We start from the raw sequence: 27,275 nt of genomic DNA on the forward strand, positions 1-27,275 counted from the left end.
GGTGTAAGCTGTGGAATTTCTACCACTGGCCTGGCAATACAACTTTAGTACTAGGATAACACCAAAACAAATAGTTTGTGTGAGTCGAACCTTCAGCTCTCCGCCTCGTGTAGATGTTGGTAAAACGAAGGTCATATCGTCTTTAATGATAAAGAAACGATTATAATGCAGGACTGCCTTGCCTTGTTGGTCATGGTGGTTTTTTTTACCGTACATTACCACGTTGGTCAGTGCTGGTTTTCAAAGGTGACCATATGTCGAGGGAGCATTTGAGTACGGTACACGGATGTATCTTGCTGCACCGGTATCCAGCTGAACGAGGAGGAAATTGTCAGAGTGCTTTTGGGGGAGGAATGTAAATTCTGTGTGCATCTGCTGAGCTCGATAAAAACATTCAGTCTGGAACAATGCCATTATTTTTTCACGGGTATAACACGTTTCCTTAAATAGCTTCTTCGGAAGGCACAGGTGGCTGCCTTGAATATGTATAATTACACGTACGGTCCAATGTGTGCTATCCATGGTCCTGTTATTCCCAACTGAAACTGATTCGCTACACATTATTTCCTCTCCACATCAGCTCTTCCTCTTATCTGCCAATTTCATAATGACAGTATCATGACGAAAGGAGTAACCTCCCATTATCTGTAATTGCTCATGGATAACATGTGTTTGGCTAATTGTTATGGTTAAGGTTTTTTTTAAAGTCTGAAAAATGATTACCTGAGATGCGCGTGATAATTCTGTGCAGTGAAGGTAAATCTTGCTCGTTACATTTTTATAGCGAAATATTTGTAAACTAAATTTCGATTTAAAGCTTTCGTGACTGCAGGGATTCATATTCTTGGTTCTTTCGGTAAAGTCACGTAGAAGCTAAATAATAAAATAATTAAATTACAACAATAAAATTCTCACGACGTTTCGATTGCAACACAAGCAATCATCATCAGGTGTTGTTTTATTTTATTATTTTATTATTTCCCTTCTACGTGACTTTACCGAAAGAACCAAGAATATTTGTAAACTAGTATGGTATTCGGCATTTAACTGAATAGCATTTTCGATATTTTCCCCCTTTTAAAATTTTAAATGCTGCATTTTAATACTATGATGTATATATTTTTCTCTAAAGTATACGATTTATGTTCCCTTAATTAAGATGGCTTCACCTCTCGATAGTTTGACCTGATGAGGCATTTGATGCTTTGGTCTCTCACTGGCTGCCAAAACAAATCTATAAAGCATCCACGAGGCAAATATGGACTTGTGGCATATAGTCTCGGAGTGAAAACCCTGCATGCCACAACCATTCTGGCTTGCTATGTCCACTTGGAGGTTGCAGGTTCTATTCCTCAAACACCCAGAAGCACATTTTACCACTAATTCTTGCTCATGCAATATTTTACAGCGTGGCCATGAGCATGCGAGTTCCATGTTTTGAGAACTTGCGATGCTGGTTATAGTTAGACGGGTAATCTCACAGTTTTAAGACATTCCAGCTTGAAACTTCCTCCAGTTTTTTACATAGTTTGTAATGTATCAATGGAAAATGTGCCTGAAATTATTCTAATGCACCTGAGATAAATTTTGTAAAATAAATTAAGCCAACACTTAATGGTAATGTGACATCTCATTGGCACACATTTCCAAAACACCTGTTAAATTTGGCAAAACCGAATTCTTATATTAATATTTTTATATCTTTATTATTTAGCGACAAGGAAATATTGGACTCAAGAGAATGCACTGTTATTATTTTATCGTATTCCATACTTTTTTTATTTCGATCATTTGATAACAGGCTCACAAAATGTCGATAACTAAGGTAGCCCTATTTTCAGCTTGCTTGGCTATGTATACCAGAACATCTCATTTGGGATAGTTGAAGGGGGAAGGGTTTGTTTTTAATGTTTACATCAGCAGTCACGATCTATCCACTGCTGGATAAAGGCCTCCTCACAATAGCACGATCCCTCACATTTTAACAATGCTACGAATCCCAAAGCTCCTGCCCGAGGGCTGATGTCTTAATATTAACATCGTATATTTGTCCAGGTTGTACCGCGATTAACCAATGCACAGACTGACCTCTGCAATGACAATATGGCATGGCCTCCCCTGGCTGAGGCTCGCCAATGGAGATGTTAAGAACCACATTCTTTATATATATTTTGTACGCACATTATGAGTGCATTTCATGATAAGGCTGAGATTATTAATGAATAGAGTAATACGTGTCAGGGTGAGTCTGATGTTTATGCTGAGTGTGCCTGTGGCACAATGTGTCGTTTTGGAGACAGAGATGGCCATGCAGAACACCGTGAAATGTGCGCCATGTAAGTGGGCTGATTCCTGCAGCATTATCTTATCGGCTCCCAGCAGGGACTGCTGATTAAGAAAATAGCAAATACCTCCCGAGTGGAACACAAGAAACCCATTGTTATTGAAATCAGGTTTTAACCGCTCTTCACTGGAATGGTTTAGTCTGCTGCATAGCAACCAGGATGTTTAGGTCTGCCAGAGTCTTTTTGCATTAAATTGCAAAGGATAACCTTCGACTGTTGCAGCTGTGTTAAAGTGTTTTATTGCAACCGGTGTCCTTTTGTATATACATACAGTTGTGGTATTTCCGCAACATTGACTCTTTAAGGAAAGATTACAATTAACAGGAACAGTGTCACACAAAATTCAAGCGTTTTTTTATTCGATTTAACGATTGCCATAGGCCAACTATGGCATATTGCAGAAAGCAAATGTGTGCAGCTTAGGAATTAACATCGGGATTGGCAGCGGTGAGGGCGCTACGATGGGGGCGTAATGGGCTGATTGGTGAACGTGCATCGAGGGTGGGACAGGAGGGCAGGAGGAGGAGGAGGACGCTTTCCCAGTGGCACATGCAGACTTTGCCAGAGATGCAAAAGGGGGAATCTCTGCGTTGTACATGAGCAGCGTTGCCGGGTCACCCTGGGATTGCCTGCGCTCCCGCCTGAGCAATGGGCCACCCCCTCCCGTCGCCCTGCGTTTGTCACCAGACCAGCCTCGAGTGTTAGAGTCCCCGCACGACGGCGTGTCGCTCTCGCGTGCCGTGCGGCCGCTTTGTTTGTGAGCTGCTGCCTCGCCTGGAGGTCACTCTCAGCTGTCACGTGCAGCCAGGAGGAGCAACGTCCAGTGGTGTTGTTGAAAATCCGGCGGGTTGTTTTGTTGTTCCTGCTCGTCGCCTGCCCGCTTTTTAATCCTCGTGTGGACAGAAGGGGATTTACTTGCAGTGGGAATTTGCTTGTGGTTTTTTACCCGTGGAAATGCAATTTTAAAGCATGGAAATTCTGGATGTTGCGATATCGTGGTGTCTAATGAGGTAAGGTAACTTTATTTTTTTTAGTATTGGTAAAAAAATATAATTGGGCATTGCAAAGCTCGGCTTTGAAAAGCAATGCGTAGGAATATACACGTGCTGTGCTTTTATTGTGTTGCGCGGAGGCTGATGGAGAGAACGAGTGTGGATACATCGGTAAATGTTTGGATGAATGCACACGCTGTGAAATTCGAGTCAAATGTGCAACAGCTCTGTTATTGACCGTGCGTTGTGTTTATATTGAAATGGGTCAAACCGCAAAATGCATTTGATCGTATCAAAAGCACTTCACTTGATCGGTACATTTACAGGCAGTTACAATGTGAGACTTGAGTGCATGGAAATATAGTACTGTGCAGTTTTTCTCTCCATAATTGATTAATTGCAATAGCAATGCATTGGTTTCAGAAAGCGGATGTGCTTTTGGTTCATGTGATGACACAAACGCTTTTCTACATTGGCACTTCATAAATTATGGAGAATTATACGGATACACGCTTTGGAATCGCCGTTTTAGTCATAAGTTCGTAAAATAATTTAATCTCATACGGAAAACATGTTTCATACTGCTTATAGAATATTACCAGATACAAACTGGGATATTTCGTGCATCCGATTCTTAATTTTGAACGGAAAAGTTGACTCAATGTTAACCTTCTGCATATTTAACAGTTAATTGTTCAACTTGAAAGCTTTTACGCTTACATTTTTTTTAAATTAGTAGATTCAATCCTCGACAATAAAAACAATACAGGAAAACCTTGGATTGCGAGTAACTTGGTCTGCGAGTGTTTTGCAAGACGAGCTAATTTTTTTTAATAAATATGAATTTCATAAAAGAGCGAGGTCTTGCAATACGAGTAGTACGTATATACGCTTTGTCTGCCGAGCGTCACGTGATCACAACTGATAAACGAGTGCTTTGATATACGAGTGCTTTGGAATACAAACACGTTTCCGGAACGAATTATGCTCGCAATCCAAGGTTTTACTGTATATATTTTGGCGGGAACTTTTTATTTTATTTCAACAATGTGCCCCATGGAATATTTCTTGGATTTAATGAAATTAAGTTGAAACGCAATCTCTTGAATTTTTTTGTTACCTTTTCTCCCAGGGACCTCCAGATAAAAGGGGTGATTGCTATTTTTGTTTGAGTTTGTATTTCTGAAATGCAAGTCCTTGCCTCTCTTTTAGTTCCGTGTATGTTACAGCATATGACAAAAGTATTACGCGAGGTAACATGTCGTGTCACCGTTTAACGGTAGCATTATACATGTCGAGCAAAGCCCTCGTTCATAGAAAACTAGTTGCATTTTCATCATTAGCATTAGTTTTAATTTTCAATTAGTTAAATTCTGAAAATTAAATAGAATACGTTTTGATGCCTCATTCAAATTTATCTTTATGCAAAATAGCTATAATTCTGGGCTAAAAAAAAATAATTATTGACATTCTGCAAAGGTATAATTGCATTGCAATTATACCTGTGTAATTGAGCCTCATTATCCTTTCTTTATTACAGCTAATGGTGGATATTTTTACGACAAAAAATAACACGTGGCAGCCCTGTAATTTGAAGTGATTATGGTGTCATGTGGTGTTTGACTTATCCTGATCTTTTTATTTCTATGCCAGCACGGTGTGCATCATTGTCCGAAGCTGAGATTGCAGTCGCACCCAAATGTGATGCGGTGTCATTTGGCCACGTTTTTCGTATGACTTGAATTTACAACTGGAACCTTTCTTTCGCAAGAAACTCCTCCATGTTCAACTTTTTTCTGGCAAAGAAATATTTGAAAGGGTTCCTGCACCGCTTGTTCGTGACCATGTTCTCAAAGAGGCGCCTAAAAGGTGCCAAAACAGAGCCAGAATCTACCTGTGAAGAAGACACCAAGGAAGATTATACTTCTAAGCCTACCCAAAAGCAGAAGCTTAAAACGGGCATTAAACGCACCGCCAAGAGGATTGTGAAGCTGCCCAATCTCCGCAAAGTCCAAAACGAGCAGGACAGCAAAACGACTTTCCAGATGTCGCCAACGTGTAGCTACAGAGTGGCCATGGCCAAAGGCCTCCCTAAGCACATTGCGTTGAAGTGCAAGCACGGGAAGGCCCTTGATGAGGCCTTGTCTCCTGACAGTGAAAGTGAATGTGTCTCCGAAACCTTACGGGAGGTCGCGTGTTGTTTGAAGCAAATCGCCTCTCAGCAGAAGGACAAGGATGCGAAGCACCCCACGTTTCGCGTCAACCGACCGGCCAGCACGAGCGGAGGTGTGCCTTCCTTCCCCCAGTTTGAGCGCTGGAAAAAGCTGAGCCACGAAGCGTTGCTGGTGCAGCGCGACGCCGAGGGCTGGGAGGAAGAGCACAGCCCGCGGAGCGTGTCGCTGGACAGGGCGGCTCGCTGCTACAACAGAAGCACTAGCCTGGTTGGGCCTGACGGATTGATGGAGCAAATCCTGCGGGAGCTGCAGGGCATAAGTCGCATTGAGCTTGAGATCACCGAGCTACGGCAGCACGTGAATGCCCTCAAGCACTCGGTGGATGAGATTTCGGGCAGCATGGAGGCGGTGCACTCTGAAATAGAGCATATCCGCACCGGATTCACGCCCGTGAGCCCCGTTAGCCAGCAGGCGGACGTGGCCAGCCTGCGTCTCACGCACGTCGCGGAGACGGCCGGAGAAGACACCGAGGGCCTGGTGCGGAGCCTTTTTGCGGAAAAGCTGGGGATGCGTGATGACCAGCAAAACTTCCACATTCAGTTCGCCTGCAGAATAGGTCAGGAACGAAGCTGTTCCGAAGCCAAACCGAGACCCATCTTAGTCAGATTTGGTAGTTGGCAGGAGCGGGATATCGTGCTGAAAAAATGTCATCGGCTGAAAAGTTCTGGGATCAAAGCGTTTGCAGATGGTGTTCCTTACAAACACGGAGTTGCAGCAGAAGACTTGAAGCGCAGGTTGTACTTTGAAGGTGTCAAGGGTGAGAAGGAGGGCTGGGAGTCGGGGGAATCGAGTGGGAGTGAGATGTGCGGGACGTTCAGCGATACAAGCTACTCCGCTCGTAGCTCGCTGTCGGTGTTTGGCAGAGGCCGGACTGAGCATCAAGCAGAGGGCGCTGGAACGTATTCTGACTACTTAGCCGAGCGCAGGTCGGTTGACAATGACAGGACCTTGTTATTCTCTGAGAAAGCACCGCTCAGCTCATCGTACAGACACACAGTTCAGAGTGTTTGGTCACCTACGTCTGAAACGCAAGACGGCCAAAGCAAAAATGCAGAATCCCCAGTGTGGACCTTAAGAAAGGACATCACAGCTGGTAATTTACAAAATAGAAGACCTTACTCGATGGTGTGTAAATCTTCTTCCACTACTCTGGATTCCGAAGTCCCCAACACCAGCAGCACCAGCGGCCAATCGTTCCGGCATTCGCATGACTACACCGACTCCCTAAAGCGAAAGGAGAAACCCGGCAAAGCTTCAAAGTGCTACTCGATGGCAAAAAATGATCGCGCCTGGAAATCGGGAATTATTTTTACAGATTATGAAACGGCAAATATTCGTATATCAAGCAAAGAAAATCGGAGAACACAGATTTACCAGAGTAGCTCCCCGGGAGTTTCCCCTGGCAGGAAGCCAGCGGGCAAAGGAGTGGAGCGAAGAGCAACGCGTGAGGAGACGCCTGCCAATTGGCAAAGTGATGAGGGTGAGCTCGTTGAGCAGAGCGAAGACGAGTTCACGGAATTTAGGGCTGACGAATGTCTCGAACAGAGGGACCATGAACTTGTGAAAGTGAAGGATGATGGGCCCGTAGAAGAAGGGAGTGATGATGATAATGATCAAGTAGAGAAAAGGGCTGGTGCATGTGTGGAATGTAGGGATGGAGCATCTGTGGAAGAATATGATGAACGTGTAGAGGAGGAAGAGGATAGATTTGCAGAACAGGATAATGATGGCTGTGTGGAACAGACTGCTGAGTTTGTAACAAAAGAGGATTTTGAGTTTGTGGAGCAGGATAACAATGCACACGTTGATCGAGGAGATGATAAACGTGCAGCGGAGTATGAAAGTGTGGAACGGCAAGATGATGGACGTGCGGAGCACATGGATGGAATTGCGGAAGAAAATAATTCTGAACAATTGGGACAGAGAGAGGGTGAATGTGTGGCTCGAAGCAAACATTTGCTTTTTCAGCAGAGCGACGATATACGTATGGGACAGGGAACCGATGAACTTGGGCAACAGGGGCATCATGAAAATTCAGAAGACAGCATTTGTAAACGAGTGGAGCAGAGATATTCTGAACATGACACTCATAGTGTTGCAGATCTCCCAGAGCAGGCTGATGATGAAATCATGGGTCATAGCGTCGATAACATTAGGAGACATGGGAATGCTGATGCCATCGAGCACAAGGCTGACGACCTGTTTAAATGTGAGGTTAAAGAGTGTGCAATGTATGGCATTGATGAATGTACGCAGCACAAGGTTACAGAATGTGACATGGTGCAAAGTGGCACTCAGAATGATGAAATAATGCCGCGTTGCTCTCAAGATGTAACCGGCTCGACGGCTGTCCAATTGCCTGTGGTTGATGTGGCTTCACGTGACCCCACAGCTACTGACGTGACCTCTAATGGAGGCTCGGGGATGAACACCGCAGTAGTACGTGAATTTCAAGAAAAAACCCAAAACTTTACCCCTTTAGTGAATAAAACAGAGCAGTACGATACGATTGAACAAGACAATTCACCAAAAGAAAGGAAGACCATGTCCATAGAGAGATGCTTCAGCTTACAGAAACTAAGGATGTCAATTAAACGGGCTTCTTTTAGGTCAAATTCGATGACGTTGCATAGAAGAGAAAGAGAGAATGACCAATCTCCAAGCAGCAAAGTCTGTCCCAGTCCAGTTGCGAGTTGTGGGATTACTATGAGCGGTAAAGTTACTGCTGACACATTGCATAAATCCGGGGAAGAAACAAAACTTCAAATTCACAAACGAAATTCAGTCGACGATGCACGCAAGATGCTAGAGAAATGTGGCATGTTAAGTCCGGAATTGAAATCTCCGCAATTTGTGCTCGAATGTAAAACTGAATCTCTAATTCCTAAAGAGACTCATGAACTGTTAAATCAATGTGGGACATCAAAGGAGAACTCAGGAGAGACATCTGCTGTGATCTCTCCTGCAGAGGCATCGGGGGTAGTTAGTCCTTGTGAAACAACTGCGACCATTAATTCATCAGAGATGAATGAGACATTTAGTCCATTGAAGACGCTGGAAACATTCAGTCCAGGTGAATCATCTGAGAAAATACATTTATCAGAGACATCAGAGAAGGCTAATGCAGGAGAAACATCGGGGAGCTTTAGCCAAGAAGTTAGATCTGATTCATTTAGTCAAGGGGAGACATCGGATGACTTTACGAGGAAAGACATTTCTGGGATTGTTAGTGCAGAAAATGCTTCTGATATGCTGAGCCCTGAAGAAACATCTGGTATGTTTAGCACTGAATTGACATCAGATGGGTGTAGCCTTGACAAGATATCCGATAAATCTAATTTGCAAGAATTATGTGGGAAGTTTAACCTGCAAGAAGTTCCAGTGAAGACATCCATGGAAATTTGCAGCATTCACACCACAGAAAAGCCACGCATTTATTTAAGTCCAACCACGGAAATGGAAGACACTTTGATAACGTCATCTTTAACGAGTCAAACCTGCCTCGGCGGTGGTGGTAGTGGCAAACACGACGCAGGTTCAGCAACTTCCACACACTTGGCTAATGTCGATACAAATACGTTGACCAGTCGTGCCCTGCAAACTCCCGGCGACTCGGCGCTTGATGAAGGGCACAAGAGTAAGGGCAACAACATTGCACCGGTAGTTGAATCAAAGATGGCCGCTCCTTCTGCTCGGTATTCTCATTCCTCAGAAGGAATATTTGTCCATACATGCCTGGAGAGTTTTAAAAAGGTCTTGGAGGAGAGAAAACAACGAACCACCTTCCAAAACGCAGTCTGGAGAACACAGCAGAAAATGAAGGTAGCTCAGCTAGACGTTCCCACGTCAGGAGGTATGTTCTCTACGATTTGCGTTGATTGTATTCTGTTGAGTATGTTTATGTATTCAGTTACTTAACATATCTAAAGTTATAAGTAAGCCAGGAGTAAGTATTGTCCATGTTACCTATGTTGTGTAGAGTGAAACTACGTAAAAACTTTGGCCAATCCACTTGCATTGGACCCGATCATATATTGAAAGGAAAAGGTTTAAAATCACAACACATTTGAGCTTAGTTCTTGTTTTTATATTGAATATCGGGGGGGGGGGGGATACTACTTTTGTGTTACACACTGCGTGATCCCAACTTTAATATCAACATTGGAAGGTTTCTTTTTACTCTTGAGACCACAAAAAATCCACAAGCACAAAATGTTATCTGGTTAGGACACTGCACTTGAAATCTAACGGTTGCCGGTTCGATCTTCACGACCCAATGGTTGAAACAATGTCGCGACGAATTGGTTCACCACAGTTCGTAGAAGGGTAGGCAAATTGCCCTCTGGAGCTCTCTATTGTGGAAGTCTTTCTAGCCAGCAGTGGCATGTGCCAGTAACTTGCAGGGCTGCACCTTTACCTTCGTTAGGTGAGTGGAGAGGCGGCTGACGATTCTCCAGAGAAACACAAATGATTATTCTGCTTCATTAGAGAAAGTAAATAAGGCTGACAGCAGTTAAAGGCCTTTCAGCTGGCATCTTGGCATTGCTAATGAGGTTTAAATTGTAACCTCTCCGTTTTAATCTCGGTGAAAATAATTAAGGAAGAGGAGTGCCCCTTTCAGGTGTGGGTTGACCGGCCCAGTAATGTGGTGCATTGTGGCTGCAGTTTGAATGCCCTTGATAGGACACATTTGTTTTTGTAAGCACTAGTTCTCTTGGAGATATAATGTAAAAAAAAGCAGCAAATTACATTTGGCAATAAAAATTTAGATTTTAATTTGAGTAAATCTCAGAGGCTAAACATTAATTGTTGAGCATTTTTATACTAACTGCCGTGACTCAAGTTTTGAGGACAATTTCAGTGTCCAAGTCGTATTGGTCTCGTTGATCGTGTCTTGCTGATGGGGCTGTGGCGTTCAGGCCACAGTAAACATTGTTTTGCCCAAAGAAATTCCGCTGGGAGGCATTTGTGTTAAAGGTACATGGGGTGTTAGATGAAACGTTATTCCCTCTTTAATATGGGGCAAGTCCCCTTTCCAGTTATTTTAGTCGCATTCGTAGAATCGCGTCGGTTTGACAGTTTTAGCTGTTTTCAGTTCACCCAAATATTGCAATTGCAACTTCACTGGAAATCTAATTTTATTTTTACGCACATATAACATTCCTTTAAATGCAAAGAATGCTATCTGTGAGGCTGTATTCCAGTGCATAATGCAAGTTATTAATTCGGTCACAAAAACCTTAATTAAACAGACAGCACGGGTATCTGGTTTGCACCGTGGAATTGATGAGTTTTATAGAAATCCCCCGCGCTATAAAGGACGACGCAAATGGAACATCCATTAAAACCTAGCAAAGACTAGATAAAGGAATAAGACAAACATGAAACCACGAATTCCAAAAACATTTCGAGCGGAGAATTGTAAGTGGGCCTGCATGTCGCAACTGGCCTGCATGTTGTTGTAAATGGCCAGCATTTACCCCCGACAATAGCATTGAATGAGGCAAGTGATGTGCATGTGTTCTTCCGAACTGAAATGTTTCCTGCGCCCACACATTTATTAAGTGAAATTATAAACCATTTTGGAAAAAAATTGGGATGTTTTGTCCCATGACGGTGGCTTTCGTGGTGCAATTGAAAAAAACGCGTATGTTGAAAAATAATATAAATAATAAAAGAAGCACTATTATGCGGCACATTAGCAATTGAGCAGATCTCACCTTGCTTTTAAAAGAGGTCACTTTTTCGACATTGTACATTGTTGTCGTGTGAATAATAAATGTCAAAATATGGTCCATTTCAAGCGAAGCTACATTCTCGTCTCACTGGGGAAAGGTAGATATGTCACCTTTTTAAAAACGTTTGTTTATGTCTTTTGTAGTCGCATGTGGTTAATAACATGTGAAGCAATTGCACACCAATGCGGTCACAATGGAGATGATGACACTTTTATCATGATACTCCGGTTATTGTAAGTGACAACTAGCTTGCTGCTAAAACAATAGTACAGCAACAGGTAAAGGTGCAGCCCTGCAATTGCCTTCTCACGCAGCTTTGGCTGGCACAAGGGCCTCCACGAAAGGGAGCTCGAGCGAGTCGCTCTAGGGGGGCTCGGATGTCTTGGAAGTCCTGGGATCTATCCCACACTTTGCCACACCACACGGGGCCTAAATGATCGACTAACTGTGCTCGACCCATTTGCGTCCCTGGGTGGACAGAGGTGTGAGGATTTAAGAAATTCTCACCACCGTTGTTTTCAACTACCTGCGTCAGCCGAGAGATAAAAACGGTGACCGCTGGCACGCAAGTCCAATGTAGTTAATCATTGCACATTAGCAGCATGAACATAACTGTGTTCCTATAGGTAAATAATCATCATTTGAGTACCTAGTCAATTGTAAATATATAAATGTGTAGTGTCATTTATAAAGATATATACGGTATATACACATATAGCTTTCGCAGAGCGTTATTACGATACTATGTTTTTCACTTGGGCTCCATTGCATTTATATTTTCTCTTAAGTTTCTTCCTTGGTTGCACAAGAAGGATCGTGGCGATTTATACCTAAATGCACGTTGTGTTTTTGTGGCTGGGTAGCTTTACAGGATACTTTGCTCAGAAGCGAAATTGCATGGAGTTGGTTGGGTTTTTTTTTGCAGGGAATTGTCAGTCGAGTCCGTGACGTATGGGAAAGTAGTGTATTGCGTGACCGTTTCAGAGCACCGCTGCCTCTGAGCAACTCTAACTTTCCAGTATTCTCTTTAAAAAATATATAAAATCAAACTCTTGAGCCTTTTGACCTGGCTATTTAAAATAACGCTGAAATATAATTTAAATGCCTGTGTGTGTATAATGCCATGTACATGTATGTGCTAGTACAGGCTCCGTATGAACATTATCTTTGCTCACGAATATTCGAAGCTTTCAATCAAAACTAGCTTCTCGGTCAATATTTTATTTCCCCGGTCAGCGTTTTACAATTTTACGGTCTTCTTGGCCTAACAGCTTCATAGAGATATATATATTGTTATCTATGGCAACGTTTGTCTCTGGAAATCACAGGCAAGAAGACGATTTGCTCTTATCTGCTTACACATATTGGGTGCACAAAAGTAGAAGACCAGATATTCTTTTAGAATTCTTTATTTTCAAGGAATGTTGACACTATATTTCAACAGCACAAAGAAACAAAGTCATGTCACATTAAATACATCTCACTTGATAGGGGTCCCACCCGTGTTGCATCGTGTTTTTCATTTGGACACGTCCTTTTGACCAACCCTCACTTGATTCACGTGAAACAAGTTATAATAAGAGTAAATATATGGCCTTAGAGAGAAAAGCTGCAAATTATATTTAGACTAATGGTCTTCTCACAACAGATGAGTTTATGACACAAATACCTGGATTTGCGCTTCACTTAATAATTGGTTCCTAATAATTACCAGTTGTGACTTGTCAAAGTTTGCATTTTAATAGTGCGCCTTGAGTTGAGTGCAAGACTGATGTTCAGTTTTGGTTGCCGCCTTTGTCATGCGCGGTGGAGTGGCCCGCGTTCGCCGCTCGTCGCGGAGTTCCTCACGTGTCGAATCCAGCAAGCGCCCCAGGTGCACACTGCGGGGTGTTCTTCTGAACCGTAAACATGCAGGCTTCACAGTGGCTCTTAAAGATCGCCCATGCGCAAGGGAAGGCCCATTGGTTGCCGAGCGTCGTTGTCCTCATGTGTACGTTTTACCTCGCAAGCTCCTCAATTGTAATTGGCGTAGCAATCATTGCCCCCTACTGCCAAACCTTGGCTGGACCCTCCTGAAAGAGAGTCGTGTGACTCAGTCTTTTCTGGGTAAATACGTGGAGTGAATACATAGATTTACATACAAAATGTCCTTTGGCTGTACACTAAGCTCATTTGCAATGGGTATGTTTTCCTGCAATTCACTTGCCTTGTATTTTACCTTCCGCCAGAAGGTCCAGAGTGTGCTGCACTGGATCACCAGGTTATATTGATATGTGTGCTGCTGTGGCATCTGTTGTTCGTGACCTCTTGAGCACATTGTGATTGCATCATTGCTCTCCTTCATTTAAAATCATCTCATTCCGCTTAAGAATATGTAACGCTCCCCACCCCAAAACCTGATGCACCTTCCCGATTCACCGATTTTCAACGTGCTGTGCAACGGCATTGGCGAAGGGCTTTCGTTGTTTCTTAAAGCGTTATTAACTTTGTTTCAATTATGTAGGTCATATTCAACATCGAGGTTTATAAACACACATTTCTCAGCATTTTGAACGTGCTTGCAAATGTTTATAGACAGAATGGTGATGACATTGTTCATTTTGGTATATACATTATCCTTGAATGTGTAGTGTGTGTACACGCTTGCTATGTTTATCAGAAACATAATGCAATGGGTTTTTGGTGATGTACCTTTGGTGTGTAGGCCCGGATGGCTGATGGAAGCGGAGACCTTCAGAAGCCTGGCTGGTTCAAGGGAACAGCAGGGTAAGTCTACAACAAACATTACATTTTGTATGGAAATCAGCCAAGAATCGCTGTACTGGCATAATGCTGGCTTCCCGTTAATGTTGGCCTCCCAGTTTTTTAATCCGATATTTCTTTGTTTATTGAAAACGGTAACCATCACAAAACTCATTTGGGTTACAAATATTGTTATTTGCAAAAATAACGATTGGTTGGTTACATTTGGAACTTAAAATAACATGTCTGGGTTCGTGATTAAAATATCACGTGCAATCAAGGTAGTTAATGTAATGTGTTGGCTGTTCCTTCTTTACACCAGGACATGTTGTTATTCTCTAATAGCGATGCCAGTTTTTCCGTTGTAATTTAAGTTCACCTGCCTATTTGCATTGCGTTGACTTACAGTAACCCCGTGTGCCTTTGACAGAAATCTTCAAAAAGGTTTGAAAATATTAAATACAACTTTTGCATATGTAAAAAAGTGACTTGGAGCCGCTGTGTTCCATGCTTGGAATGTGTTTAAGCACAGCGCCAAGATCAGCGGACTTGGGCAGCGCCACATTGAGACTGAGCCGTTAGCGTGTCTAATGTGGCAAGCCGACACTTCAAAGGGCGGACGTGACACTCAATTATCCAAACGTCACTCCCAGTGAGCTGCCCAATGCTGTGTCTGCACTGCTCAGGATGGGCTTGTTTGAAGGCATTAAGAAAATAAAGTCTGCGCGCAGCATGGATCGTCTGTTCAGCATTAGCATCTATATTCACGTTTGCCTCTTCTGAAATGTACCTTTTAAAAAATTATTACAAATTTATTTAAGCACTGATTTTTTTTTATATATATATTTAAAGTTGCGTACATTTACATTTGTTTGCCCATGTGGCATTATATGTATGTTACAGGTAACATATCCAGGTTTTAAATTAATATAGTACACAATTACTAACTATTCACTATTTTTATTTTACCAGGTAAGGCCCACTGAGCTAAAAAGCTCTTTTTCAGAAACGACCTGACCACAGCGTTTCCTTATTTGGAACAATGGCATGTGTTGCTTTGCTAGATTAGTTCAATCCACGAATGTTTGTTCGCCTCATAAGTTTTTTAATATATCACCGCAATCCGAGTCAAAAAGCACGTTGAAGCAATAATAGACCCATGCATTGTCCAGTATGTTCGACCGTTGGTCATGTTCAAATGTAGGAGACTTTTAAAGTTGCTGGGTTTATGGTGACAAATGTTTGTAAGTTTTTCATGTTCCCATGATGGTGGTTTTATTCGCTCGATCGTGGTCCCTTCACCTCGCGATCGTCTCCTCTCCAGCCGCTCGTTACCTCCTCCTCGAGTTTGCTGCATTGTGCCTGTGTTTTTTGCAATGTGCCAGTTTGTTAATATTGCTGTTTTGTATATTTTTTTAAATCACTGTTTTTGCCTGAACCTCTGACGCGTTCTGTTCTGTTGTTGCCTGTTCCTTTGTACGGATCACTCTGCCGTTGTTGTTGTTCTGTGCCGATAGCACCACGGACCTCCCTTGCAAACTCTAGTTGGGTAACAGAATAAATAGGACATTCCGTGCAACAAGTAAACATGTAATTGATTGATGCATATATAGCAATTATCAAGCGGTGAAATGTTAAAGGATGAGCGTGGATGCAATTATAATTTCAGCTGTTTTGCATTGTAACTCTGATTAAGTGCCCACCTGCCCCACTGTTCAATGTCCCTGCAGTCGAGAGACGCCGGTCGTGTTCGTGGAGGTGCTCTGTGCAGAAGCGTCCATAGGATTGAGTCTGTCGGTGGATGTGCTGTAGCTTTGCTACGGGTCTTTTTGCAAATATTTCCAGTCTTAAAATGGCTTGCAGCTGACCATAATCTCGTTTTAATTCCTTTAATGTTTAAAGTGAGCTCTGCGATGACACGTCCTTGCGCAGTACTTTCCACAGAAACGGCTGGGTGTGTTTTCTGAATCTTTTGATGAGAGTGGCTCCCAGGAGCACAAGCACTGCGACAAGGCCTCAGTGCATTCATCTCTCCATCAGAAACTCTCTGCAGCTTATTCAGGACTCAGGATTGACACAGTGTGTGGCCATTTAGAAGAAAATTAGTCCAGTGGTGCAACCCTGCTTTCTGGCAGTGTAGAGGCAGACACTTACACAGGGCTGGACGGTGGACTATTAGACAACAGTACAGCAAGTAGGTTTCTGATCTATCGGCACACCATTGTTGTTGTTTTCCTTTGGTTTCCGTGTAGATTCTCCTCTTGCTCGCACTTCCTCTGGCACACAACTGAGGCTTTCACGGACAGATGGAGGGCATTTTATTGGGCGCAGATCGTGGTCAGCAAATAGAGGTTTACAGAAAATGATCTGAACACTGGAGATTGCATTGATGAGTAAATAACTGATAAGCATCAGAACAAGTTAACCATATATATATTTATTTCCCAAATATGCCTTGAAGGTTAAATATCATGGATGTAGAAGCCCAGAATACAGCAAATGGAGAAAATATGTTTTGGTGATGTAATTATGAGGAACTACAGTGAATAATTTGGCTCGTCTTATTGTATTTGCTGATTACTCTCAAAATAGAACCAATGGTATACAATGCAATACTCTCAAATTTAATGGTATGCATAAGCTCTTAATACTCATTTGTAATTTGATAAATAGACAATTTAAAACATATTACATACAATTAATCTAAAATAATCTGTATGAATATACATCACTGGTTTTTACGGTCACCCCTATTCAAGCAGCATTACATTTTGGTTTGTTGTCATTTCCCCGCACCTCTGATTAGCACGGTTGGCTACGTACGGTGCGAAATAAGTCCAACGTACATACGACATGAGTATGCCCTCTTGTGTACATGGTTACCAACAATCCCATGACACTTCGGGGACGCTACCCAACCACCCTCGTCTAGGAGAACCTGGTTTAGTAGCTGGAGACACTTTGACGAGTCACGGTCATTTTATAAATCTCACATGACTCAGCCTTGCTCGGGGTAGGCTGGGATATTGATGGTGCAATCCCCATGGCTCTAGTTATACAAATCAGTAGATATCAGTGCAGGAGATAAAAACACACATGTTTTGTGAACAGGAATGCCAAGTCATTACCCGACATGTTTTGTGAACTGATTGCATTTGCTCGAGATTTTATGGCAACAATTGGGGGACTTTTTTCTTGTTTTTGAATGCCTTCCTTAGATGTTGTTGTCTGGGTTGTACTAACAATGGCGTGGTTGCAAATGGGAGGGGGGCGTTTTGACCTGCTTGTGTGTCCTCCTTTTAGGCCAGATGGCGGGCTGTATGGTATCGACAGCATGCCCGACTTGCGCAAGAAAAAGCCCATTCCCCTTGTTAGCGATTTGGTGAGGCACCCCCTCCCCAGCGTCTCTCCGCAGCCTCCTGCCCCTCCTCCACCCATACTGGGAAATTAACCATGGTCGCCCGAGCCAAGTTTCAAACAAGTTTTTGGGCTCAACGCTTTCGCTCACTTAACAGAACTACTTTGTTGGTATGGAATTCATGGCCGGTTGTTATTCACTTTGCTCGCATGGTGCAGGGTCCATGAGAAGCTGTGCCGGTTGTGATCCCATCTACGCAGCAAGTTGTGCTAAATAACCTCTGTGTATATTTCCAACAAATTACACATTTTCTTAACTTTTCATAGATGCTCAATACCTTGCTATTGCCTAATTGCCCGGTGCTGCCCTGGTCAGCCAAAAGCTTTCATGCACCACGTAACTTCTTAAACGTCTAAATTCTCAAGTGGGAGATTTTTTTTGTCCTTTGGAGATTAAAGGAAATCGCCTTGCATCTTTATTCGTAACGAGCACCCAACATCTCGACTGCCGTCACAAAAGCGAAACCGTTCTGCCTTCCGCAAGGCGCGCGTAGTTCTCGAGCGTGGGCGAGAGTGGCGTGATCCCGAGGACTGGATTTGAAACTTGCGGCAGCACGCATGGTTAACTTCAATCCCTGGCCACGGTGCTGCTGCGGTGGCGAGGAAGCGCACGGTGTCCGCTCCTGCCTGCCTTGTGCTCATTCCCCTTCTCTCCCTCCCCCTGCTCTTGGGTCTCTCCCTCTGTCTGCCCAAAACCAGGAGAGCGGCTGTTAAGTTCTTGGATAGCATTGACAGTATGCCTGACATTAAGCCCCGACGTAAATCCCTTCCTCTGGTCAGCGACCTGGTGAGACTGACTGTGCTATTGGTTGTTCGGCCACCTGAAGTTCATTTGTATTGCATGCCCATGTCTCGTCTATTTTAAGCCACGTGAGTGCAGACTCCTGTTGAGCGCTTTGCTCGCAAACCTCATTGGGGGTTGGGGGGGGGGCAAGATCTGGCTGCCTAAAATGGACAAGTCGACTTTTATATTCTTGGTTCTTTCGGTAAAGTCACGTAGAAGGGAAATAATACAAATAATACAAATATATAACAATAAAAATTCTCACGACGTTTCGACTGCAACACAAGCAATCATCATCAGGTGTGAAATCCACAGCAAGAAAATTTGATGATGATTGCTTGTGTTGCAGTCGAAACGTCGTGAGAATTTTTATTGTTTTATATTTGTATTATTTTATTATTTCCCTTCTACGTGACTTTACCGAAAGAACCAAGAATATGAATCCCTGCAGTCACGAAAGCTTTAAATCAAAATTTAGGTCGACTTTTGTATTTGATAATTAGTTTAGGGTTTTAATTTGCTGTGGGCTGTACCTGAAATTTGGATGAGTGCTTCTTTTGACTGTGATTGGCCTTGTTGACTAATTTCAGGTTCATTTCTTTAACCAGGTGAGACCTCAATAGGCCAGGATAGTGTCGTTCATAAGAGTGACCACGGTCACCAAAATGAAAATAATGTCTACTTTTGATGAGGCTATCTGGTACTGCAGCATGACCACATACTTCAGTCTACATTGATGAAACTGTTACATTTGGTCTTTTCTAATTCAGCACAGATTATTACTACTTTGCATAGAGATGCACTTCAGTCTACGAATATATTATTTGTGCAACAATGGGGGGGGGGGGAAATACGCTCATAAATCTAAAGTAGCATGCCCACCCTTGGCACGTTGCCTATGGCAGGCTCGTTGCCTGCATCGAGAGGGTGTTTTGCATGCGCACTTGGCTGCTAATGTGGCTTCAACTGGTCTCCAGTCCGCTGTGATGTGTGCGTCACTTCACCTTATTCCTTGGTGCCGCATTTCACCGCGTCCCACCGTGCATGCCTCCTGATGAGCACGAAGCCCACGTTGTTTCACGACCAATGGGTCCGTTGGAGGCAGAGCCAACTCGCTGACATGATTAAAATGCTGTCCCATAGCAGCATGACTCTCCATCTCCTGCTTTCTTTTCTTACCTACTTTCATCTATATGTATGCTCACACAACTAAAATGTCACCTGATGAGTGTTTTTTGTTGTGCCCTTAATAGAGATTTAGCCCTAATGCTGAGCTATATTCTGGTTCGGTGTATCTTTTCTCATTGACCACATAAAAAAACTGTGAACTATATACCCAGTGGGTTACATACTGAATGATTTTTCCGTTATGAAATGGATAACTGGTTGGTTAGCTCACAGTGCCCAAACTAGTTGACAAAAATGCCCCAAAATAGGTTGAACCAGAGTATATTAAACTGCATTAATATGCATATTTAATTGCACTAAGTGTTTTGGTACTTGAGTTTATTTTAAAATGCTTGATTGAACTAAACTTTTATATATGTTGCTTAGCGGGTTCAGACTGGTGCGCATGATGTAAGATCGATGTCCTTGCAATAGTCGCAGTGGAGAGTCCATGTACCGCTTTACTCACATGCAATAACATATTGTAATTTTTTTGTATGCAACCATACCATGAACTCAGGCAATGGTAAGTGTACACAATGTTTTTCATAACTAAAATTAAGTTATTTCTTTCTGTGGGTCAAAAGGTTGCCAATTTACTAACCTTTTCTTGTGGAATTTTTAAGTTTCAGGTTTATTGGTTTTCATTTTTATTCTTCAAAATATGAACACTGGTCTATTTCTCCGAATTGTAAATTTTTTGCCAACATGTTTAACCTCACGGGATCCTGTAATTCTTACATCTGTCTTGTGCAGATTTTGGTTTTGGTCGCTCCTGGTACTTATGGTTAACATGAATGAAAGTCACTTAACAAGTAGCTTTTCACAGTCAGTATTATGATTCATAATTATTTTTGGGTTGGGCCACGTAACGATCTGTACGTGAATGTTATATTTGTTTGGGAGAATTGTTCTGCAACTTACCAGCGAGCCGAGACAAAGATAATTGCCACATTTAAACGCTTGCAAACACCACGTGGTGACAACTCAGTTTCTTTTGGATGTCTTCACGACACAATGTTGGCCACATGTGGCTTTCCCCAAAAAAACAATTATGAATCCTCAATGAAAGTAAACATTTACTTGGTGACCACTTCCTTGGTTTTTTGACGTTCATCACGATGTGGTAATAACAGTGAAATTCTTCACTTGTCACGTGTGGCTGTCGGCTGATTCAACTTTCCTTCTGCAGTCCATTGCAGCCATGCAGAGGAAAGCAGGCCTGGCCTCGGCGTTGGCCTACAGGGCTTCTCTCAACGATGAGGACTTGGTGAGCACATTCCATCATAATTCCCCATGGCCAATACAGTTTGGTGAAGGATGGCTGTTGTCTCTATGAGGGCAGAGTCACACTAAATATATAAACTATACCCATGTGTTTAATCATGCAACGTTGAAAGCCAAAAGCTAATTTTGATGAAGCATTACATCGAAAGAACAAAATAATAAGAAGCATTACATGTGAAATAAAGCTATGCAAGTTATACTCTTAGTTCTTTTGGTAAAGTCACGTAGGTAAAAAATTAAATAAAAATAAAAATAAAACAATAAAAATCACTATTTAAATTTTAATTTCATTTTTTACCTACGTGACTTTACCGAAAGAACTAAGAGTATGAATTCTTGCAGTCACGAAAGCTTCAAATCTAGAATCTATGCAAGTTACACGTGGATTGCACCAATGTGCCATCAAATGCCTGTTGACCACATTGTTGTGCTCTAGAAGGCGCATGTCTACAAAAAGGCATTGCAAGCCCTCATCTATCCCATCTCCTGCACCACTCCGCACAACTTCGAAGTGTGGACGGCCACCACCCCCACCTACTGCTACGAGTGCGAAGGCCTACTGTGGGGCATCGCACGCCAGGGCATGAAGTGCAAAGAATGTGGGGTCAAATGCCACGAAAAGTGCCAGGATCTCCTCAATGCAGACTGCTTGCAACGTGAGTGGACCTTCAGAGGGATTATCTTGACCACGTTATTTTCTTCCGGAAAGTTTATGGACAGTGTTTTTTTATCTGTGCAGAAGTCAGGAAATCCTCGAACAATATTCACAGGACAAATTAATTGTGTGCCAAATCATGACCAGGTTTATGAAATTATTTGTAATTGTTAATTACACATTCGTGAATGTTGAAGTGGGTTAAAGGCTAGTGTCCCATGGCTATATTCATCAATATTGACCCAACTGCTCTACGTGATGATGGTAATTCTTGTGTTTAGACTTTATGTACCAACTTAATTCGTGATTATTTTTACTTGTGATATTTTGGTGATTTCACTCGTAAACTGAGTACAAAAACCTCCCCTTATGCATGACACAACTGTGTGTGTGTGTGTGTATTACCCCTTATCCATGACACAACTGTGTGTGTATTACCGTCGGTGGCTCCTCTCTCCCTCTCATATTGTCTGCAAACTTGCATATTATAGGAATGGGCAACCTTCAGATAATGGGAATAATCACTGATCAGACTGATCCAGCAGGAAACAGGGGTGACGCTTTTGATGGGCAAAACTAAGGGGAATTATACTCCTTAAGATGCGAATCTTCACGGTGGGTTTTTTTGTTTATAGCTGACACAGATTTTTTTTTTACACACAAGGCATTGCATTGCCTGCTCATTCTATTTCCAATTCTGTCAGGATAGAAGAGCTGCAATGTGCCACATGCCAGTATTTAATGAATACTGTTTGTTTACTGTTGGCTTGCTAATGGGGATGTTTAATGTAATTAAAAATCATTAAGTTCACATTCTTAGCAAAGTAACAAACATGCTGCCTTGTAGACTTAATGAGATTACAGTATTCAGATGTTTAAAAAGGTTAACCTCTTTAAACAATTACAATACTAAAGCTAATCAAAGTTCAAATGCATTCTTTAAACAAATACATTATTTCATAAATAATGAAATTATCTTAATATAAAAGCAAGAGTTTTACAGATGAACTTGCTTTGGCCTGATCTCAAAAGCTGAAAAAAAACTCAACACATGTTTCAATAACACTGCCATACAGATACAAAAAAAATCATGTTATTGATGACATTTCAGACAATGGCCCTCCTTCATAGCACATCCTGATGAACAGTTTTTGTTATAAAATTGGAGGCAGTTGTGTTTGATGTGGACTAGCAGGCTTTACTTAGGTTATCGCACAATAGGCCATCACTGAGTATTCTTGCCCCAGCATGAAGTTAATCTTGTGTGTCAGCCCAAGAATACCTGGCATTGTGTCACAGCAAATTACTTCTTTAGTATTAAAGATAGCATTCTGTGAAGCATTGTACAGGGCCAGGTGTGACATATGTGGTGCCGTGCATGAACAAAAATGTTTGTTTGCCAAGGGGGCCACCAGTGGTGCTGGGGTAAGCAGGGAGGGGTGGTGCAGGTGGCCTCGGTTTGTGTTTGTTTTTCTCTCTCTGTCTTTTTCGCTGTATCTCTTTCTCCATTTGTCAAGCTTTGGCACTCCTTAAATTGTTGGTGTCCTCAAATCCCTGTTCCCTGGGTAGGCACCCTGATCACCCACCCCTTTAGGCCGGGCCTGGTATAGACCGTAAAGACCCTGTAACAATCTGCTATGAACAATGTTTTTAAACTTGGAATCAAAGCCAGAATTAGTCAAACTTACCCTCAATTATATATGAAAAACATAATTTATATAATTGTATTAATTATATATATGTAGATATTATTAATCATCTACAATTACAAAATTATCACATTTCTGGCTGGGTGGCATAGTGGAAGAGCCATAATAGAGGTTTTTGCGTTAGAAGAGTGCTTGACTCAAAACTAGACGGTGCAGATCTTCACGAAGGATTATTACTTTGGCCTATTATCTATGCCGGGAAAATACAATGAGAACCTTTTGTGAGAATTCAACAGTTGTCTTGGGAAATACAGACCTTCATTGAGAAATTGAAATTGCGATCACTGGATAAAGACTATCATCAGAGATGAGCATTTCCCAACGCTTGCTTAAGCATTGAGACACTTTAAAATGTGATAAGTAAATTCGTTGATTGATTGATTCATGAATTGACTGATTAATCATGCAATAAATGTTTATTGACTCTGTCTCTTGCTCTTATAGGCGCCGCCGAAAAGAGCTCGAAGCACGGGGCAGAGGACCGCACGCAAAACATCATCATGGCCATGAAGGATCGCATGAAGATCCGCGAGAGGAACAAACCTGAGATCTTTGAGCTGATCCGAGAGGTGTTTTCGGTGGCCAAGCAGGCCCATGCCCAGCACACCAAGTCCGTCAAGCAGAGCGTGCTGGACGGCACTTCCAAGTGGTCTGCAAAACTCACAATCACTGGTGCGTGACTCCTTGAGGGACAGAATGAGGGGAAAACATGGATTAGAGAATATCCAGTTCAAACTGTGAGGATGAGTAAGTTAGCTTGGGTAGAACGTATCAACAGAAGGGATCATAGCTGTTGGGTTAGGAATAATGACTTGAGTGGCAGACTAGGAATGGAACGCTCCTGTGCAGATGGCAAGGTGGATTGTTACATCGCATGATCGTGAGCGGGGGTGGGTTGACCAAGACTGATGATAATCGTGATGACTCCTTGAGGCCGAGCCAAGAGAGTTGCTGGCCCCATACAGAACATGTGCAATGTCTGTCTGGAAAATAATGTGTGGGCCTGCTTGTCATGTTTAGCATAAAGTACTTTTCTTGCCAATAATAAACAGAAAAAAATTGGTTTAGAAATATTATGAGGATTTTTGCGTAATGTTGGTGTTAACTACCTTTCTGCTATTGCATTAATTAGACCCTGGTGTGGTTTATGTAATGCGGTTAAAATGTCACTCAGCCTTGATTGATAAAATTAAAATACAGAATAAAATGATTGGAAAATGTTAAATTGAATGACAGACAATTAAATGAAAATTTAATTCCGTCAAGCCTTCGATGTTTTAAGGTAGATTTCCAAGCATTAAAATCTCTGCTGCATTAGGACCCTGCTGGTTTCCATCATGGCAGCGTATTCCCCGCATCTATCTGCTATACAACTTTCACATTGCATATCTTTTGCTTGTTATTTATTTTTTCTCATCCGAAATAATCTCACTATTCATCCATATACTTTGTGAAGTGAGACTTTTGCATTCTTGTACCCTCATGTACTTTGTCTTTGGTATCTCCAGTCGTGAGTGCACAGGGTTTACAAGCCAAAGACAAGACAGGTTCCAGCGATCCGTACGTCACGGTGCAAGTTGGAAAAACGAAGAAACGGACGAAAACCATCTATGGCAACTTGAACCCCGTGTGGGATGAGAAATTTCATTTGTGAGTTTTTAAAGCACGCAGTTTTTGTGGCTCACAGTATTAAAACCTGTAATGCTGTGTTTTCAAATTACACTTCTAATTAAAGTACCCATGTTGGGTAATGATAACACAAAATATACATTTAAGCTTACAATTCTATGATGACAATAATTATATATGAAAAATATAAACTTCAAAAAAATAATACACGTGAGGGCTCTTTTTAGCTATTAAAGTAAGCTCAGTATATTTCATGTTGAAGATTGCACGCAGTAGGGGATACGAGCACTGGGAAATGAGCTATGAGGCATCAGTCTTGAATTTGAGTCCCACTGCTGCTGCTTTGTATTGTTTTTTAAATACCTTTTAAAAATAATAAACTGGTAAAATGTTATTACAGTTGGCCTCTATCATAAATGTTCATGGCACGGCAATCAAAACAGTTTTTTTTGTTCAATTCTCATAGCTGAAATTTTGCCAATTCAGGAAAAAAAGTACATTTAATATGATTTTTTTTCATGCAGTGAGTAGTTTCTAAGCTGAAACCATCAAATGTGTCACAGACGAGAACGTTGGTTTAATCAGAAGTGACAGAAAACTGTACTTGATCCCAAGATCTCAGTGGTGTCTGCTCAGGTGGCCTCTGACTCCTATCCCACCTGGTCACCTCTACCTATACAAATTAATCATACTTTACCATGAATTTCCACCATTATTTTTGCCCTGTGTAATAAAAAAAAGTAACCAAATGTACGGCAGCAGTTGTAATCAAAGTTGCACAAAATTCCTGCGCGAGGATATGTAGTCTCCTTATGAAGCACTATTTTCCAAGTAATCCTTTCTCATATTAAACAAAGCTGTGCATTCCCAGTCAGAACCTGGGAATTTATTTGTGTCATCTTTTCATCACTTAAAAAATTGTGTGCTTTCCAATTTCAAAGCATTTTAGGAGCAGTCTGTACAAAATGCGTTGATTCAAGTTTGTTTTGACCTTTTGGAATAGTTTCTCTGACAGCTTAAACTATCCCATTGTAATGACGTGCACTTGTATTTTCATGTTGTTTGTTTTCATGCAATTACAATAATAATGCAATTGATAATGGGCACAATTTTATTTTCCACGGCACGTGACTATGGCCGGGGCTCTTGAGGGGTGGCAAAGCTAAACTTGGCGTCGCTCACAATCCTGGAGCCAGAGACGGTGCCATTTAAGTGTCTCTTAAAAGTCAGCGTGGGTTGAATTCTGCGAATTGTACGTCAGTTATAAAAAAAGGAAAGAGCATTACTATGGCAGTGGCATTTAGTGCATTATATATTTATTTTTCTCCCAAAATGGCTGACAGAAAATCGTAAAATGCCCCAGAAACCCTATATTTATAGGTGCACAGCATCTAACAACCCGATGTTGACTTGGGCATACCAGGTCTGTTTTCCTGCCTGTCAATGCTCTTTGGATACTAACAGCCTATGAATTACCACATTCAGCAATTATTCGCTACTACGGTTTTGGCAGCGAGGCATTATTAATCATTTGAGATGATGTTTTGAGGATGGGGAAGGGGGGTGTTGTTTAAATGTTTCTGTAATATTTTCAATTGTACATTAAAGTTGCCTTCGAGCATCGGGTATGCCAATCAGGATTGACTTGCTTAGCTTTGGACTAAAAAGGTTTTTGAATATATGATTTTAGAGTAGATTAATGTGAGCACAGCTGTATGTCTCCTCTTCTAAACGCTAGCCATGTGTGTTACTTGAGACATTCCTAAAACGAGCTTCGCATATTGTGAGATATAATTACAGAGCCGAGCGAAACGTAATCCACGTGCGTTTTTATTCACGCGATGGGCAATGGACACCAACATTTTTGAGAACAGTTCTGACAACGGAGGAAATCGTGTGTCCTCCTCCTCCTCCCTGTGCCCACGCAGCGAGTGCCACAACTCGTCGGACCGAATCAAGGTGCGCGTGTGGGACGAGGACGACGACATCAAGTCGCGTGTCAAACAGCGGCTCAAGCGGGAGTCGGATGACTTCCTGGGTCAGACGATCATCGAGGTCCGCACGCTGAGCGGCGAGATGGATGTCTGGTACAACCTCGGTATGCAAACGCACTGCACTGGCACAGGATTCTGCTGTTTGTGTTTAGTTTGTATGTATGTTGAGCTTCTTTCGCGGCATACGTAGCACCTCCAATTAGCATGGTTGACTACGTACGGTCCGAAATAAGCTCAGCATACATTCTCTAAAAGAAAATATGGCACTCACAAAGTGGTAGATATTTTATCAACCCCATAGGGATGATGGGGCTGACTCAATTCCCATCCTGGAGTTGAACTCGCAATCTTCCGCGTACGAACTGATTGCTCTGCCGTTTAAAAAATATGACATTGCTCTTCCAGACCGGGTATATTTTTTCAGTATGAAAAATAATTTCCTTGAGATCTAGAAAATGCAGTTCGTGCACAGTTCAGTAATACACTGCGCATTGCACAACTGGTCATCACCATTAAAAAATAATCCAGTTTCATTTCACCCCCCGTACAAAGTGAGTCGACTACGATTTCTCACTGTACCAC

The 27,275-nt window shown here is 42.1% G+C and overlaps 1 protein-coding gene across 5 annotated transcripts in view; it reads left to right on the plus strand.

Annotated features, from left to right (window-relative positions):
* UNC13B (unc-13 homolog B) overlaps positions 1 to 27,275 on the plus strand; it is a 176,022-nt gene that overhangs the window by 93,975 nt on the left and 54,772 nt on the right. For 4 of the 5 annotated variants that reach the window (XM_078862355.1, XM_078862358.1, XM_078862360.1 and 1 more), the window contains 7 exons: positions 14,014 to 14,075; positions 17,355 to 17,433; positions 20,612 to 20,689; positions 21,143 to 21,362; positions 23,515 to 23,742; positions 24,579 to 24,720; positions 26,628 to 26,797. In XM_078862355.1, coding sequence (XP_078718481.1) covers positions 14,014 to 14,075; positions 17,355 to 17,433; positions 20,612 to 20,689; positions 21,143 to 21,362; positions 23,515 to 23,742; positions 24,579 to 24,720; positions 26,628 to 26,797 — 979 coding nt within the window. The remainder of the gene's footprint in view (positions 1 to 14,013; positions 14,076 to 17,354; positions 17,434 to 20,611; positions 20,690 to 21,142; positions 21,363 to 23,514; positions 23,743 to 24,578; positions 24,721 to 26,627; positions 26,798 to 27,275) is intronic. The other variant, XM_078862357.1, reaches the window with a different exon arrangement.

Source organism: Lampetra fluviatilis, chromosome 13 (genome assembly GCF_964198595.1).
Source record: "Lampetra fluviatilis chromosome 13, kcLamFluv1.1, whole genome shotgun sequence".
Taxonomy (NCBI): domain Eukaryota; kingdom Metazoa; phylum Chordata; class Hyperoartia; order Petromyzontiformes; family Petromyzontidae; genus Lampetra; species Lampetra fluviatilis.